The sequence below is a fragment of the Micromys minutus genome (genome assembly GCF_963924665.1).
Source record: "Micromys minutus genome assembly, chromosome: 1".
In the NCBI taxonomy this organism is placed as follows: Eukaryota; Metazoa; Chordata; class Mammalia; order Rodentia; family Muridae; genus Micromys; species Micromys minutus.
The window spans coordinates 86,838,998-86,856,817 of NC_137969.1; the positions used below are offsets into that span (position 1 = coordinate 86,838,998).

Here is a 17,820-nt window from a genome sequence, read left to right on the forward strand (position 1 = left end):
AGCAGAGGTTCTCACTTGCCAGGAAGTTCTAGCCACAGGGTGGCAGCGGTGGAAGTGGCCAGGCCCAACACAAAACCTCAAAGTATTTTAGACTTTTTGTGTAACTTGATAGCATGATTCTTGAGCCTGAATTGTTAGACAACACTACTTTTAAAATGTAAGACCAAACATGAAACTGGGAATCGCCAAGATATAAATGTTAACCCTACTTGGGAGCAGAATTCCTAACTTAAAAGGGCAGACTGTTCTAGCAAGCTCCAGGCCAGACATGGATGTACAGTAGGACCCTGTCTCAAAGAATAGCCAACATGACTTGATTTTAAAAACTTTAAACTTATTTTGCCTAGAACCATCCCTCCTTTCTTGATAGTGAACAAAGCAGTAAAGTTTGAGGTTTTTTTTTTTTTTTTTTTTTTTGGAACCACAGTCAGAGGAAATCTTAGGTTGATTTATATGGTTGCCCTGGCAGTTAGTCTGTTTACAGCGGGTTATCTAACTGAACATACTATACACGGCAAGAGAAAAGCCACAGCTGGCCTGCTGCCGACACAAACAACCAGAAAACCGCAGGGCAACAAGCTGGGATGGAGGTGGGGTGTGTTTATTATAGAAGGAAAAAACAAAACAAGACCCTATCAGTTCTTTTCAGACAGTCACTGGGGGAGAGGACACTAGGACACAGAGTGACAAGTTTTAACTCTAGGCCTGTCCTTAGCTCCTCTAAGAGCCAAGTGGAAGGAGACATTGAAACAGGCAATTCTGTGAAGTTAGAAACCCTACAAATCTGATTAAAATCTAAACTTGTTTTGCTTTAAAAAATTTAATATATCAAAAGGCCTGCTTTAGTGACAATGCTAGTCCCACCAAAAAATAACCCCAGTAACACCCGCCCACCCATCAGTAACAATGTTCAAGTTGACCAGCCAACTCATACTTCTAACTCATGTGTGGATTAAGTATATGCTCCTCTAAATATTAAGTCCAGGGACAGGAGGTGGCAAGCAGTGGCATCCCACTGGCTATCTGTCCAACATCTGCTCCTGCAGAGCGGGCAGGGAGACCCTAAGGAGTAATGACCCTGAAAGCCCCCAAGGTAACCAACTTTCCCTGTACTACATTCCCACTACCCCAGGAGAGCCTCACTTCTAAACCAAGCTCCTCACTCAAACTTGGTACCCAGAGAATAGGATGGTTTTCTCAATTAGACACATGTACACACATCCATATATATAACTTTTTTTGTTTTTAACATTTAAATATAAAAATACTACTCTGCTTTGTGTTATAAAAGGAGGACCAAGAAATTGCCAACTTTTTTTCTTTCTTTACAGTACAGTAGGGCCATTCATCAGGTGATACACTGAACTGTGTTCATGGAAGGGATGAACTCCCCTCCCCCAAGCTAAGAAAGCATGACACAAGAGAACAACCTCCAACTCCTCACCTAACTTCCATTTGGACCAAAAACTTGGTTTCACCCAAAGAAATAACAGCTCTCTACCAACAGAGGAAATGTCAATCTAAGCCCTTCAACTATCCTGAAGAAAAAAGCATCCTCCTTCCCAAGTATACCGCTTTGTGACAGCTATGCCTACAGGACATGCATTCCCGATGAGATGAAGCAGTGGTTACCCTTCTCCTCCCCCTCCCGCGCCCCACTAGAAAGCTAGATAGAAAAGAAAGGGTTGGGTTGGGTGTGTAGAGATTAAGAACTTGACCCCTCTATTCTGATCAATAAAGGCAAGATTAACTGGGCACGAGGAATAAAAAGACCTTGGTATTCCATCCTTTGAGTTACAGTGAGGACAAGTGGAAGGGGGAAGAGTTGGGAGTGGGATGAACTAGGAAGGGCTCAAGATCACTGGAAGTCTAATCCGCTTAGTTCTTGTATTGGAAGGGCTCATCGCCAGTTTCGTTGAGGAGACACGTGCGGACGATGGCTTCCGTCACGGCGTAGGGGTCACAGTTGGCGGAAGGCCGACGGTCTTCAAAGTAACCCTTCTTCTCCTGGCCGACAGTCCGGGGAATGCGGATGCTGGCACTGCGGTTGGCAACACCAGCAGAAAAGTCGTTGATGTTGGAGGTTTCATGGAATCCAGTCAGACGCCGGGCATTGTCCAGGCCCCCCTTGGGATCGTAGGCGCGGATGTGGTACTGGTGTCTCTTACTCAGTTTGTCAATGGCCTCCTCAATGCACCTAGTGGAAACAGTAAAAGATGAGGGTGCCTCCTTGTCACTAGAAACCCATCTCTCGATGGCAGGAGGGAGCAGGCCTGAATTCCAAAAGAAGGCTGTGTCTGCCTCTTAGCTTTTGTCTCAGTGCCTCCCTCAGGCCAGTCCTTAACATGCGGTGCAAATTATCCACTGGATGAAACCCCCAATCACTCCCCTCTTCCCAACAGTAAAAACTAAGTTACCCATTTGCTTGTAAAGTTCAAATGCCTGAACCCAGTCAGCTTTTCCGTTATCACTCTTGTAATTCTATTCCTAAAGTATTACTCCATAGCTTCTCCAATGGGTACAAAAGAACAGGCTTATGAAAGATATGCAGACTAGTCTGTGAGAAGCCCAAGTACCCAAAGCCTTCCACTCCGAGAAGAGTCCAGAAAAAGGTACTTACCTCAGACCATTCTCCTCCCGCATGGCCTTGGTGCTGAAGTTGGTATGGCAGCCTGCACCATTCCAATTCCCTGGAATGGGCTTGGGGTCAAAGGTTGCTATCACCCCAAAGTCTTCACACACCCGATGCAGGATAAAACGGGCTACCCAAAGATGATCTCCCATTCGGATCCCTTCACAGGGTCCAATCTGGAATTCCCACTAGAGAAAAAAATGTTGACTTTTAAAATGAAGCCACTTTGCTGCTCAGCCCACTCAAGCCCCTAGCTTGCTCTGCTGTGATCCACCCTTGCTAGCCAAAGTCCCCACATGCCCACCTACCCAAGTCTTCAAAGGGGAGGAAAAAGACTATTTACCTGGGCAGGCATAACCTCAGCATTTGTCCCTGTAATCTTGACTCCGGCATACAAGCAGGCCCGGTAGTGAGCCTCCACAATATCCCTGCCATAAGCTTTGTCTGCTCCCACACCGCAGTAATACGGACCTGAAGGAGAGTCAAGACAAAGCAGACAAGAGTCAGGGAATCCAGGAAACTCCCAAAATCAAAAACGAGGCAGTCCTAAACTTGCTTTTCAAAGTCACTAGTCCTTCCTTCTTTGCCACAGCCCCAGTAAAGCTTCTCTTACTTTGAGTGGCTTTTCATTAATTTTGTGTGTACGTGCACACAGTACGCTCAGAGGGTAACTTGAAGGAGCCATGTCTTCTACTGTCTGGGTCCCAGAATGAGATTCAGGTTGTTAATCTTGGTGAGTTACCACTGAACCATCTTACCACCTTCTGTCACTTTAAATCCTAACCACCTCTGGATGTGTGGGATGCAAGGGTAGTCTACTGTTAGATCCTGTCTCTGGGGAAGGGGCTTTCCTGGACAGTAACAACTTAGGGAAGGAAGTTTCACTTTTTACCCAGGAGGACTTACCTTGGGGTCCAGGGAAGCCATTGGAAGGCCAACCAAAAGGGTGGCCATCTGTTCCCATGAGAGTATATTCCTGCTCCATTCCAAACCAGGGATGCTGGTTGCTCACCATGTCCATTATCCGTTTACAGCTGTGCCTCAAATTGGTCTCTAGAAATTAGGAATCAACACGCCATCAGGAATAGAGCCCTCTTACACAGCTCAAGTGTCCATCACAGGATGGACTGACCCAGGCCTAATCTGTGTTCTATCACCAAGGAAAATGAAGAAGTGATAACTGTCCATTTGCAGGAAATGGCTGATAGACATTTTGTAATTAAAGTCAGCTACGCAATCGCATGGGAATGGAACCTGAGCAATTGTCACCCTATCTGCATGCTGGCCACCTTCCAAACACCACACACCAGGCACTTACTCCCTCTATTCAGAAGACAACTGCTTCTAGTTGTCAAGGTGTATTATTCCCTAGTTTCGCAGGCACTGAAGGCCAGACCAGTCATTTTGAGAATAATTAAGTTTACATGCCAGGTGAGTTTAAGTTATACAGTATTGACTGGTATAAAAGTTTGGAATTCCCAAACTTAAAAAAAAAAAAAAAAAAAAAAAAAAAAAAAAAAAAAAAAAAAAAAAACCCATCTGAGTCCGAAGTGAGTATTAACAACTTTCATCTTCACAGAAAATGAAGCCCCAAGAGAGGATATCAGGAGACATGCCCAGGTTACAGGGAAGGCAGCAGAGCCCGGAACCCACGGCTGCCCTGCTCAGGGTACACACCCTTTACCAATAATACCGCCTTTCAAAACAAACACTAAAGGTACAGGGCCACCAAGCCTTCCTGCTAGCGCTAGAAGAGATTTCACACAAGTTGAGATTCTGGAGGTTTAAAGCAATCTGAATGCTGAGATGGTATTCAGTGCAAACCAAACTCCACATGTACACACAGGTAAAGAAAAGCACCAGGGCAAATGGTTCATCCAGAAACTGTGCCGCTAAGACTTGTGAGTATCCTGACTCAACAGGCTGTCCTCCATAGAATAGGAGCCAATAGTTAATGTGCAGTGCTCCTCACCTTCCAAAGACTTCGAGATGACTTAATCTTAAAAAATGAACTGCAAAAAAGACCATGGAGATGGTTCAGTGGGTAAAGGTGTTGCCACACAAGTCTGGCAACCTTCCCAGAACGCACATAAATAAGTACCAACTCCAAAGCTCCCTATGTCTCCCTCTCCACATACAGCACACACAATTAAAAACAAAAAGAAAACAAGCATGTAGAAAAGTATTCCCAGGGCATTGGCGGTTAGTGGCAGATCTAGTATTTAAATTCAAAAAAGCTACAGAGCTCTTAAACAGGCTTTTAAATCATTCCTAGATCCTTAGGGATTATCTTCTCGATTATTTCAGAATGTTATCTACCGCCCTTCTTAGGAATTAGGCAGCTACACCCATCCCACACACACCTGCAGGCTTCCGGTTATACTTGTAAACTTCACAGAACACCAACTTGTTGGGTTCTTTGCGGAAGGGGTCTCGAAACATGGCAACAGGATGGAGATACATGTCGCTGTTGGAGCCTTCAGACTGAAAGGTGCTAGAACCATCGAAGTTCCACTCCGGTAACTCTGGGCAAGACAAAGACAAAAAATTAAATTAACTGTAAAGAAGTATTTGAGACTACAGAAACCAGATGAGGGGGGGTTGGATCTCCTGGAATTGGCACTGGATACATGGAGAACACACACAATTTAAAAGGTTCTCAGTGCAGACAGTCAGCCTCTTACCCATCTTCCATTGCTCCCTACCAACTTTGAAGGAATGCATCCTCACTGGAGATAACCTGATGTCACCTATCCCTGTTTCTCTGAGCAGAAGTTACGCTTTTTATATACACTTCTATAGAACAGTTACTTCCCCATCGCTTGGTCCTTTCTGTTTCAGTGGCCGGTTTGAATCTCAGAAGGCAGAGACTGAAGAACCTACCCAAACACTGCCAAGTACCAAGTATACAATCTATACTGTTATCTGGCCATTCATTTACTCAAACAGAAACATCCTTAGAAGAGTAACCCTTCCTAAACGAGGTAGATGGAGAGAGTGCCATCCTTTCCCTGAACAGCTATGGCTTCCGTGCTCTATACTGAAAAACAAAGGCCACAACTAAATCTTAGACGTATATAATTATAAAGTCATAGCAGAAACAATTTTATGGTTGGAAGTTGCTACGCCTATGAGGAACTAACTTTATTAAACAGTGAAACCATTAGAAAGGTTGAGACTGACTTACAAAACTAGATGGCATATTCCAGTTACCAGTCCTTTCAAACTAGTTCCTGGGGTTGGCAAGTTAGCAACACACCAGCCTCCCGTGTCCTACCAGTATTTTTTTTTCAATGTACCAGCACACGCAAGGTTCCATCTAGATAAAAGCTTCCATTGTTGCTATGCCTCCAGACTACACAGCCGCTTGCTTACGGGTGACTGACTAAGGTCTGAAAAGCCTTGCAAACCAAACAGAAGAAGGTGGCCTCTAAAGCTGCACGCCCGCTCCCAGGCACATGCTCTGCTCCTGCCCCCCCCCACCCCCAACTCACCTTCTACACACTTGGGCTCACAGTCCAGGGTACGGGTCTTGCAGCGCAGTCCTTCTCCGGTACCATCAACCCAGATATACATGGCTTGGATTTTCTCACCCTGGGGCAGGGACATGTACATTTGCTTGATGCCTTTGTTCAATTGGGAACTTGCTGAGGTGGCCATGGTGGAAGGTGTTCTGAAGAGAGACAAAAACCATTCTATTACCAACTACTCCAAAGGGATACCCTGCAGGAATAGCAAGGGAATCCGACTGGAGTTCCAGGATCTCTCCTTTGGGACTCAGGTGTTTTTATTCACTCTGCTTTCAAGAGGTTCCAAAGTTTGTTTTTCTTTATTAGACAAAGAACACCCCCTTCAGGGAGACTAGTTAAGGGATTTTAATAACTGTTAACCTGAGAAACATTAGCAGGAGAACAAATTATCAAAAAGCTCATTAACATAATAACTTATTCCACCCAACAGAACTACCACATCACCACAAAAAGACTTGACTAATTTAATTGATTGTTGAACCTTCCTTTGTCTTTTATTCTTGAGACAACCTTAAGGAACACATATCCCATCATAACGCAAGTCCTTACCTTTAGACTATAATACTTAATTTGAGACAAGGACTCATTAGGTAGCCCTGGAATTTGTTATGCAAACCAGGCTAGCCACACAATTAGATCTGCTAGCCTCAGCTTCCTGAATGCTGGAATTAAAGTGTGTGGCACCACCATATTTAGATTTAACAATGATACCCTGGGGCTAGCTGTAAGATCTTAAAGGCTAACATATTCATGGAAGAGAAAAAGACCTGTGTTATATGCCACCACTAATGTAAAAAGTAAAACCATACTCCAAGAAGCATACTGATTTTTTTTGAGACAGGGAAACCTCTAAAAGTCCACTCTGTTCTGTACACTCAATATGTAGACCAAGCTTTCCTCGACAGAGTCTACCTGTCTCTGCCTCCTGAGAGCTGGAATTAAAGGTGTGCCCCTCCAAACCAGGCCTCAACTGCTGACTTCATCACTTCATGACTTACTCCAGAGACAGATTTCAATGTGAAATTTACAGTATTAGAAGATTCCACCAGATAATATTTAAGTAGAAAATTTCCACTTCTAATAGACCTGGGGCACAAGATTACAAGCCACAGGAGTGGGGACAAGATTCTCTAAGAATCTGAGACTATAAAGCCAGCCAACACAAGAGGAAATGTTCCCCTCCCTAACCACCCAGGATAGCTGGAAAGGGAACACATTGTTCTCCCAGCAACTTGGGCAACTTTCTGAAGTACAGTGGCAAAGTTTCTACGGGCAACTGTCCATGTTTGCCCAAGTGAAAACAAGTGCTTCTCCCTCCAAAAACCTCACCCTTTCCCTGGGGAGCACATGAACTGCTGCTGTCAAGTTCTAGGCAGAACCAAAGCCTCTGCCTACGCCACTCAGAGGCAGGGACTGCAGTTCTAGCTAGATGCCTTCAACTCACACCTCCCGAGGCTTACACAAGCAGCATTAATCAATTGGTGGGTGAACCTGAGTTCCTCCTCTGGCCCTGTCCCTTGAGACCAGCTAGGTGCCACCAGCCTAGTGTACACGTAGCAGGCGCACTAGGGTCCTTCTCCCTGCCTTTTTACTCACCCCAGCCACCGAGTATCAAATGCATTGGGGTTGTACTCCCTAGCCCTCCTCTTTTTAGAGCAGTGTTCGTGCCTCTCCTCAGTCTCGATTTCTCGCTGGTCTAAGCAGCGGAGCTTTCTGGGCGAGGGCGATGGAGTAGGGGACCCAGACCGCTCGGAGGGGGAGGTGCTGGAGTAAGCAGACTGGTGGGATTTAACCTTAATCCTAGACTTCTCTCCGGTGTTCTCAGAGTAGGCAACGAAGCTGTAGATATTAGAAGGGGACTCTGAGGACCGGGAATCTTCATCTTCTATGTCTTCAATCGGTGCTTTTTTTGAGTGTTTGCGGCTGGGGGAGGATCCCCGCTTACCGCCCCCGGAGGAGTTGGGGCAATCCACTTTGAGAGCAGCCCTTCCCACTAAAATGTCCGGAAAGTCGGCGCCCCGACTCTCGGGCCCGCGTAGATCTCAAGGCCTCCCCCAGGGGGCCATACCCCGGCGAGGGCAGAGGCGGGGTGCCGAGAGTGGGGCGACCGCGGGAGGCACAGCGCGCCGCTGCTGCCTCCGCCCGGCCCGGCCTCTCCACTGCGGAGCCCTCCGGCCACTCCGGCGACTCGGCTCTCCATTGTTCGGTCACACGGTAAAGGCCCAGGACACCGCGTTGGGAGCAGGCGAGTGGTGCCACAACGCACACGACCACCAGCTTCAACCAGACCACCCACAGAGTGACGATGTCCCCGAAAACGTACCGCCCAGGAAGAGGATCAAGGCGCCAGCGCCCACCTAAGGCAAGAGCACCCTCCCGCTGGGACCACCAGACCGCCTCCCCCTTCTCGGGCAGAAAACCACCCTAGGACGCCCGCCTCCTGGGGCGGCGCCTTGGGCCTCAAGTAAAGAAGAGATCAAAACAACCCGCAACCCCGCCCTTCCCAGGGCCTGGCTCACAGCGCGCCCTAGGAACCCGGAGAAGAGCCGGCCCGGGCCGCACGCTGCAAGCACGCGGGAAGCACGAACGCTGCATTCCCGCGCCAAGCCGCAGCAGACTCCAGCTTGGAAGTAGAGCGCGACGCCACTACCGGGCGGCCGTGCATTCTTGGATCCCTCCGTGCGCTTACCAGAGCGGTGGCCGGCCGGATGATGGATGGGTGGACAGGCCACCAGAGCGAGACGAAGACCGGAAAGGAGATGGGTGTGCTGCTCAGACACTCAGCTCTACTCCCATTCTCGGCTGTGCAGAACCGCTGGCTGCTCCGTACTTTTTATTGACAGTTTGTGCCCGCCCCCAGGCGTCCTGATTGGCTGGCTTCGGCCAGGAAACCCGCGCCCATCAGCTGCTACGCGCCGGGGCCCTGAGGCCATTGGCCGAGGAGCTGTTCGGGAACCGCGGGGTGGAGCGAGCGAGACCCAGAAGAAAGAAAGAGAAAGGGGAGTGGGGGAGGGGAGGCCGCGGCGGCTTGAGGAGGGAGGGGGCGAAGGGGCAGGACGTATTTTGCAGTACGCGTTCTTTAGCGACTCTGAACCCTCGGACCCAGGCTGAGGCTCAGAGTCATTTGGCTTTGGCCCTTTGCTACCTTAACGGTACAGAGGTTTCGAAGAGATCAGTCGGCGAAAATCCAGAACCCCAGAATTTGCCCTTTGTTTGTTGAGTGAGCCGGGGAGCGACTTGATTCCCGGAACCTGGAGGACCCTATCTTCCTGGCTTCCTGAGTGGGTTTGTGGAAGTGGTCAGACTGTGATTTCACGGTTTAAACACAAGTGCTATGTTTCTATAAAGAGGATTCTGGAGATCCATAGACTGTTCGATGTTACTAAGCGCCGTGTGTGCGTGTGTCCCGCAAGTCTAGCCCAAGTTCCTTGGATCTGCAAAATCAAGCAGATGGAAGGACTTTCAGAGCAGCCCACCAGATTGAAGATGCACACCCTGTGCTAAAGGAAAGCATGGTAGTGGTGCATGCCTTTAATCCTAGAACTCAGGAAGGAGGCAGAGGCTGGTGGGTCTCCTTAGTTCTGGGCCAATCTGGTCTACAGAGGGAGTTCCAGGACAACCAAGGTTTCACAGAGAAAACATGTCTCAACAAACAAACAAACAAATAAGCAAGGGGGAAAAAAATCCCTGGCTTTGCTTCCTAAGTTTGTTTTTGAGTATGTGTCAGGCGGGGGGTGGGGGGAAATGAGAGTTTCTCTTCTTAACCCTGCAGTGATGGCTCAGTGTGTGAATACTATAATGAAACAAACTGAAAATGTGCACAGAAATTACCTGTAAAAATAGACGTGGCTCATATATTGTTGTTAATGCTATGTTCTGGGCAGCCTGTTTCTAGTACATAAAATCCATCTCATTTCTGGGCTTTGTTGTGTCTTTCAGGAGCCGTGGTATTTGAGGTGGAGATCTTTTATTTAAACACCAGAAATCCAGGCTCTCGGTGCCTTCAGAAGAGGAAGGGATGAAGTTTGTTCTTCTGGTTATGTTTTGTACCACAAATATGAGAAAGAAATGTTGCCACTGGCCGCACACGCATAGCTCTGCCTCTTAGGTCAACCTCTGTCAATTCCCCTAAGTGTGTTTAACACTGTGGCTCACAGAAGCTGCATCCACCTCAAATGGAGTGTTTGGTATGCTTTGGGACAGAAAAGCACCTTGCAAATTCCGTGTCCTATTCAGTGCTGTGAGAAGCGTTTTACTATGACATATTCAACAGCGGGGCTTCACGTCAGGCAAACACAAGTTCAGATCTGTACCTCACCTCTTGCCACATTGATTAAAGCCAAATTAATAGCCACACAACCTCTATCTTAGCATTTGTAGCAGGATTACAGGGGCCCTGGAACCTGAAGAGTATTAGCAAAATACTGTCATCTCATAGGTCAGTATAATCTGAAGAGACTTTTTCTTTCCATGATTATTCTGTGTGTGTGTGTGTGCGTGTGTGTGTGTGTGTGTGTATTACATGTTGCATCCATACATGTAGAGGTCAGAAGCTGACTTCAGGTGTCTTCACCTATCACCCTGTCACCCTCTACTTTTTTTTTTTTTTTTTTTTGAGACAGTGTCTTTCATTGAACTTGGATTTACCAACTTAGTAAAGCTCAGGGACTTTTCTGGCTCTGCTTCAACCTAAGCTTGGGTAAGTTACTTGCGTTGCAGCCGGTTTTTACACGGTTCTTTTGAAACTGAGCCGTGGCACTGTGCTCCGTGCCCACTCCCGAAATGCAGCTCTCTGCCTCTGTATCAAGCCTCGTCCACCATCACTCTTTACTTAAGGCAGTAAGGGGTCCACCCAACAATAGAGTCAGCAGTCTTCCCATTTCTTCTTTTAACTCTTCAGCTCAGGTGGTTGTAAAGGGATGGACAGAGGGGGGAAATGGGGTGTTTGTATGTTAGAAGATTGTGAATTCCAGATAGCAGCTGCCAGTCACCAACCAACGCAGCCTTCGGCACACTTCACCAGGGACATTGAACTCAGTAGAGAAGGTGACATTCTGGAGCAAATGTTTTTTCTCTCTCTCTCTATTTTTGGGAGGTGTTTCTGCCATGTGAGTGCCTGCTTCCTTCCCTTAAGACACATTAACTCCTTTCGCTGCTTATTCCCCCATAACACCCTCCAGTAGTATCTAGACTGAGTGCTCACGAAACACACATTGACCAACAGAGGCATCAGCGGCAGCATCAAGAGAACATTTGCTCTCTTTCCAAGAATAGAAGCAGATTGGCTTTGATCTTTTCATGTGACCAGGGATGTCTCATGTGATCACTGACTTTCAGGGGTAAACAAGAAGCTTTGCCCCCTTGGTCAGCCCCACATGTGTTGAAGCCAACCAAAGCAGGACCCAGACAAGTGCCAGGACTTTTCTGTACAATGGAAGGAGTCCCTTAACTGGTTTGCTCTCCGAAAAGCCACCTGTACGCTTAGAGAAGTTGAAAGAACAGCCTGTTCCTCCACGTTGACTTTGCTGTGATTGTCCTCATTCTCCCCTAAATTGCCACTGCCTTCATTTCCTGCCCCGTCCATAAAGGTGGCAAGATGACTGAACCCGGAAACTTTCAGTCTAGGCTCACGCAGTGGCAAGGCTAACGGTGGTCTGACGGCAAATACTTTGAAGTTGAGCTTCTTACTGAATCCAGTTTCTCTGTCCCCAAGGGTGGATGGAGTGGGAGAACAATATTGTAAGGAAAGAGCTTGGACCAAATTTGCAGAAACAGCCGAGAACGAAACACGTTCCACCGGTGGGGCTCTCTGCCTACACCGATGGCTTTGTCTTGTAGGCTTTCCTGAGTTCTTACACCTTCTTTCTCTGCAGAACTGATGCACTTTTAACCTGGTGTCACAAGGACACCTTGGACGGCTACCTTGCACACGTGATGTAAAGTTTAGGATATGGTTCCACTGAACCCAAAGCTTCAACACTAACATGCTGCTGGGAGGGGAGTCTGATGCCTATGTGGCTGATATCAGTGGGCAATCCATGAAAACTTTAAGCCAAAGAGACACAGTGGGGACTCAAGTTGCAGTCACCCCCCCAAAAAAAACCCAACCTAAAAGGTAACTTGTTTGGTTCTTTATAAACCAAAATTAGAACTGGCAAAGAGAATAGAGATAACATGTTAAACCAAGCACCCCCTACCCCCCAAATAAAAGGAAAAAGAAAGATCCCTGGAAGTCAGTAGCATTCCTGGACCCTGTGAAGTATATCTACAGGGGAAAGTGAGCCTTTCAAACTTCACTCTACACAATGAAAGAAGGAAAGACCAGCTTGTCCTTGAATTTGATAACCCAAGATAGAACATGAGAGGGAGTTTTCTTTACATAGCTTAATCACGTGATACTCTTCAGTTTAAGAGAAGAAATTTTAAGTTGGGATGTCAACTCTCTTTTACCTGATTTGAGTTTGGTCAGTGCTCAGTGAAGACCATCACAGAGAGGGAGCACCCCATTTCTCACCCTGCACATTAGTGGAAGGTTTGGGTCTGTTTTAGTTTATCTTACCTCTGCTAAGAAGTCATGTGAAGGTCACATGTTCATCTGTCACAGCGCAGGAAAGCAGGGGACCTTTTGCGACTCTGAGAAAGCCACAATCATAAATCTAGAGTTGTCTGTTTATCCTGTTTGTGTCTGGGACAGGCTAGAAAAACAATCTATTTCTGAGCTGTAACCCCAGCCCATTCTTTAATTTAATTTAATTTATTATTTTTAGAAACAGGATTTTTTGATGTAGCTCTCTAGCTGCCCTAGAACTTTCTCTGTAGACCAGGCTGCCTTCACACTCAGAGATCTGCCTGCCTCTGCCTCCCGAGTGCTGGAATTAAAGGCTTGAGCCACCACCACCACCACCACTACCGCTGGGCTTAGAGGGACACTGAATTTTGAGCAAGTTTTCACGTGCAATAATCTTGACACTAATTAACTTAATTTACTATGTGTGTAATGAAGGGCCACACATGCCTGATGCATGCATGTGTGGAAGTCAGGGGACAATGTTCAGGAGTCAGCATTTTCCTGCTATGGGTTCCAGGACTAAACCTGTCAGGTTTGCAGTTTTTGATGCTTTTATCTGCTGAGCCATCTCCCTAGTCCATGTGTTTTGTTTTTACTTCCTAGCGTACACACAGCCCTGGTTTTGTTAGCTAGAAAGCTGCTAAATGGTTTTGAGCCTTATTGAAGCCAATATTCCTTGAAATATTAGGAAAGTGGGCCTGTGCTAGAAATTTTTTTTTTTGGACTAAAATGTGTCCTTTAGTTGGTATTTTTCTCAAAGGAATCCACAGCTGGATCTGCACATAGCCTTTTATCCCTCACCCCTGACCCCGTTTGCTGGTTTGGATCTCTGTTTATTTCATGTTTGTCAATTTTTAACTGGAAACACACAGCCCTATGGTATGTATTTTGGATTCTTGGGCAACATTTAGCCTGCGTCTGGACATTTTCTCTCCTCCCCCATATGTTCTTTTTAAACTGGTTTTTGATAGGCTTGTTTACTGGGGCTGGGGAACTAGGTGCTTGGACAGAGTGATGGTGACATAGTGCCCTCTGGGGGTAGCTTGTGAGAATTTCAAAGTCTCCCCAGAAGGCTTGTGGGATTTTCTTGCCTGTTACATATTACATATGATAAATTAATAGTGCCCAACTTATTTGCCTATACTGGCTGTTTGAGAGCTATTTTATTCATATCACTGCCACATTACTAGGAATTTGTCATCAAATTAGTCTTCATATGCCCAGAAAAGGACAGGCAATTCTGCTCCTCAGCCACATCTGTGCAAGGAAGGTGAAGAGAAAAGGACTCTGAAAAATCTATTGAAACGAGTCTAGGGATGAAGAATAAAGGGGAAAGGGATTCAAAGACCTGATCATAAAGTTCCACCATAAACATCAAAAGACTAAACAACTTAGGAACATATTTTGTGTCTTTACTGTCCCCACGGACAAAGAATAAACAAGGTGACCTCAGGCTTAGGGTGGTTGGAGTTACCCAGAGGTTCGAAGAGCCTCTTGTCTGTTGTGCAACACAATGAGAGAGAAAGAAGGGTGGGGGTGGGGGTGGGCAGTGGAACCAGATGTGCCTTTACTAACTAGGAGCTGTCACACAGTTGGAATACACATGAGAAATTGTGTAACTTGGATACAGCAAAGGACTTCTGAAACCTACATATCAAGGAGGAGGAACTCTCTAAGGGCAATTATTTCAAAACCAGGACAAAGTCAGATGTGTCAGCTATTTAGGAAAAAATAAAGCAGAGTTCCTGTAAGTGTCCCAATGCTAGAACAAGAAAATCCATCTGAGCTCTCTGAGGAAGCAGGCTTGTGGGTGCTCACAGCCTCGGTGGTAGAAGGTTAGAGTCTGTGTGTCTGTCAAGTGAAAGACAAATCGAGACTATAGAATGGCTTGTGAGATTCAGAGAGGACAGTGTCTAATTCATTCCATGTGTAAGGGGGTAAAGGAAGCTTTTGCTAGAGTAGACAAACTAAAACATGGGGTAGGGAAGGCACAAACATGGACATTCTATAAAATATCAGATAATATAAATTAATTTGATTATGAAGTTATTTTTAAATGACTATGTAAAATTTGAAGTGGAGCCTTTTATTAAAGTCAGGGAGGGAGCAGTAAAAAAAAGGAAAGGTGAGATTTACTTACTATTTCTGAAATAAGATTCACCCCAGCTGGTCTCAGATTCAATATGCAACCAAGTATGATCTTAAACTCTTGATCCTCTTGCCTCTATTGGGCTGGGATTGTACATATGCTTTTTGTGGTGCTGGGAATTGACCCCTACCCAGGGCTATGCACATACTAGGCAAGCACTCTGTCAACAGAGCTCTCATACCAGCCTAAAGAATATAATTTCAACCCGTATCAATCACCTTTTATACTAGCACCCAAGAAGCAGAGGCACGAAGATCTCCGAGTATGAGGCCTGCCTGGCCTTACATATACATTGAGTTCCAGGCCAGGCAGGGCAGTGTCATGAGATCCTGTCTCAAAAACTAAAACAATAAAAAGAACCAATCTACTCTATCAGAATGAGACAACTGACTCCAGTTTTGACCTGTGAGAAATCTTTATTCCCTCCAGTGAAGCACTCAGTGGCCTAGAGAAACAGCCCTGAGTGCAGAATTCTGGGCTCGAGGAGAGACTCCTCTCTTTCATGCCATTATGATTCATTCTTCCCCGGCTTCCCTTGTATGTGGGCCTGTCCTCTAGTCTTCTTCCTGCCCTCTTCTCAAGTCCCATCATTCCTGGGACTCTTCTCCTCAGCATTAACTACAGGCTCAGAAACAGGGAGTGCAATAGCAGACAGGAAACCAACTGCCATCTTTCTGGGCCATTACCTTCACCAAGAGAGAAAGGGTACATTGCAAGTACCCACAGGAGGAAGATGGAGTGGTGCACATGCCCAGGTATCCTAGGCTTTGTCACAAGCACAGCTCTTTGAAAGGAGAGGAGCCTGATCATCTTTGCCCTGCTGCTCTGCCTCCTGCAGCAGCTTGTAGAAGGTCCCCGAAGAGCTCTTGTGATACAGCCCTTCCTTGGAGCCCGTCAGCCTCAAGCTGGGTCTGTAACAACGGTGCCAAAAGGAAGAGATGCCATAGATTCCCAACATGCATAAGGCGTTGATCATCACATGCCAGCAGAAGAAGGTAGTGACAAACATGATGTCACTCATGTCATCATCCTCCCATGGGAAGCCAGAGACTGGTCTAAACAGAATGAAGGCTGCCTGAATCAGCCATGAGCCCATCAGCAGCAACAGGAAGGTCTCTATCATCCAGAGGTGAAACATCTCAGGAGCCCAGAGCTCTGCTGTCAACACCAGCATCAGCAGGAACACCACCAAGATGAGGAGAGAGTGAACCTGCAGCTCCACCCCAGATGAATCTTTAACATGTGACACCAGCAGCAGCAGAAGCACATAGATGCTCAGCACGGTGGCACCTCTTTCCAGGAGCACGCACCTCTGCCGAAACACGCTCTTGCTCACCACTTCAATACAGCCATCCAGGGTGAGGAGGGTGAACATGGTGAGGTGCTGCCACTCCTTCGGGTACATAAACCGTGGTGGCACCCCTTTGGTCATAAATGTCAGCCCTTCTTCCACACAATTGACCTCATAAACTATCAAGAGGGAGCCAATCACAATCTTCAACCAGCCTGTATGGGCTATTTGCCACAGCCTGGCCCATTTTCCCTTATTGGAAAGGTAGGAGGGATACAGAAGAGAGTCATTGAGTATCACAGCTCGGGAGACTATTATTGCTTGATATAGAGCATAGAAGACTAGAAACAAACCTGGAGATAGATGGCCAATAAAATCTCCCATTGAGCTACTAATTTAACAAGGTGTAAAACTCGGGTACACACGCTCCAAGTTCTGGGCTTTGGGAAGAACTGTCTTTCCCCTTAGTTTTATCACCTTACTTCACCCACTGCTCACCACAGAGAAGAAACATTTCTTGAGATAAGCCTACACAGTTGGCAGAGACATGGCCTCATTGTCCCGTTCTACTCTGGTGCACTGGGAACTGAGTGGGTTCTTGGGGGGGCTTCTCCATATCTCCTAAGCAGATTTGGCTCATGCTTATCCCCAGCTCAAGTTTCCTTCCTCTCATCCAGTCAGGTGCTCCGTGGGAGAGGGGAAGGAAGTGGTGTGGTAGGTTGCTGTAGTTTCCAGAGAAAGCCTATGTTCACTTACACTCCCAAGTGTAGGCTAGTTATTCTCAGACCTAAGTTCCATCTACTTGTAAAGGAGGCTTGTGTTCTGGGCACAGACACAGAAACATTTAGATAAGAAACATAATAGCACCCACTTGGCTTTTCTAGTCTTTTGTAGTAGACATATATTGAAGACCACCTAGAGAGTTCCCTCTCCTCCTCTTCCACCCTCCTCCACCTCCCCACCATCGCCATCTTTCTGGCCAGGAGACAAGCCCACAGAGGTACAGAGATGGTGGTGTACCTGCATCAGCACTAAGCTTGGATAAGTTTCCCAGAATTCCCTTCCCCACATGGCTTCCAAGCAAAGGTCAGCTACAGGTGGAGTTCTCACAAGTCTGAAGGCAGGAGTAGACAGCAGCCCAAGCACACTGACAGAGCATGATGCCAGGCACCACTGCTACCCATGTGTTTTGTTATTTACCTGTTATGTTACTTCCATGGGTGGTGAGCAGGTGGACCTGTAGCTTCCCTAGCTTCTCCTGCAGTCTGCCTTCCACTGAGCGGTGATGTGGTGAGAGGCAGATGCTGGCTCCAGTTGATCTTGAAATCACTGCAGGCCCACCACACAACAGGGCAGCAACAACCTTCCCTTGATTTCATCACCAGCTTCTACAAATATGCACAGACTACCCTTTAAGAAGACAACCACTTTCCTATATCATTCTGAATTCCTCTGCTTCTATAATCCATTTGGAGGATGAGAAGTTAGAGATAGTCCCTAAAACGTGCATAAAACTTAAAGGAATGACCCCAGCAAGGTAGAATTAGCCATTCAGTGTGTAACAGGAAACAGTTTGCCTGCCTCGTTTCTCTCTGATACTGGTTAATGGCCGGTGAGCATAGGCAGAGGGGACTGTGGAGAACAAAGTAC

At 46.7% G+C, this 17,820-nt stretch overlaps 2 protein-coding genes across 2 annotated transcripts; both read right to left on the minus strand.

The window, feature by feature from the left end:
• Window positions 1–580: 580 nt before the first annotated feature.
• Window positions 581–8,985, minus strand: GLUL (glutamate-ammonia ligase). The gene is made up of 7 exons (XM_080920509.1): window positions 8,852–8,985; window positions 6,127–6,305; window positions 4,996–5,157; window positions 3,539–3,685; window positions 2,976–3,103; window positions 2,621–2,820; window positions 581–2,197 (listed from the first exon to the last, which is right to left on the minus strand). The coding sequence occupies exons 2-7, from the start codon at window positions 6,290–6,292 to the stop codon at window positions 1,879–1,881; spliced, it is 1,122 nt and encodes a 373-aa protein (XP_080776635.1). The 5' UTR covers window positions 6,293–6,305; window positions 8,852–8,985; the 3' UTR covers window positions 581–1,878.
• Window positions 8,986–15,639: 6,654 nt separating this feature from the next.
• Window positions 15,640–16,554, minus strand: LOC308416360 (transmembrane epididymal protein 1A; the record flags this gene model as incomplete). The annotated part of the gene is made up of 1 exon (XM_080911319.1): window positions 15,640–16,554. The coding sequence occupies one exon, from the start codon at window positions 16,552–16,554 to the stop codon at window positions 15,640–15,642; it is 915 nt and encodes a 304-aa protein (XP_080767445.1).
• Window positions 16,555–17,820: the final 1,266 nt, after the last annotated feature.

Coding starts and splice junctions, on each gene's coding strand:
- GLUL (XM_080920509.1), bottom strand. CDS start 6,292: ATGGCCACCTCAGCAAGTTCCCAATTGAACAAAGGCATCAAGCAAATG. Junction 5,158..6,126: donor TGAGCCCAAGTGTGTAGAAG/GTGAGTTGGGGG, acceptor TGTCTTGCCCAG/AGTTACCGGAGTGGAACTTC. Junction 2,198..2,620: donor CGGGAGGAGAATGGTCTGAG/GTAAGTACCTTT, acceptor TGTTTCCACTAG/GTGCATTGAGGAGGCCATTG.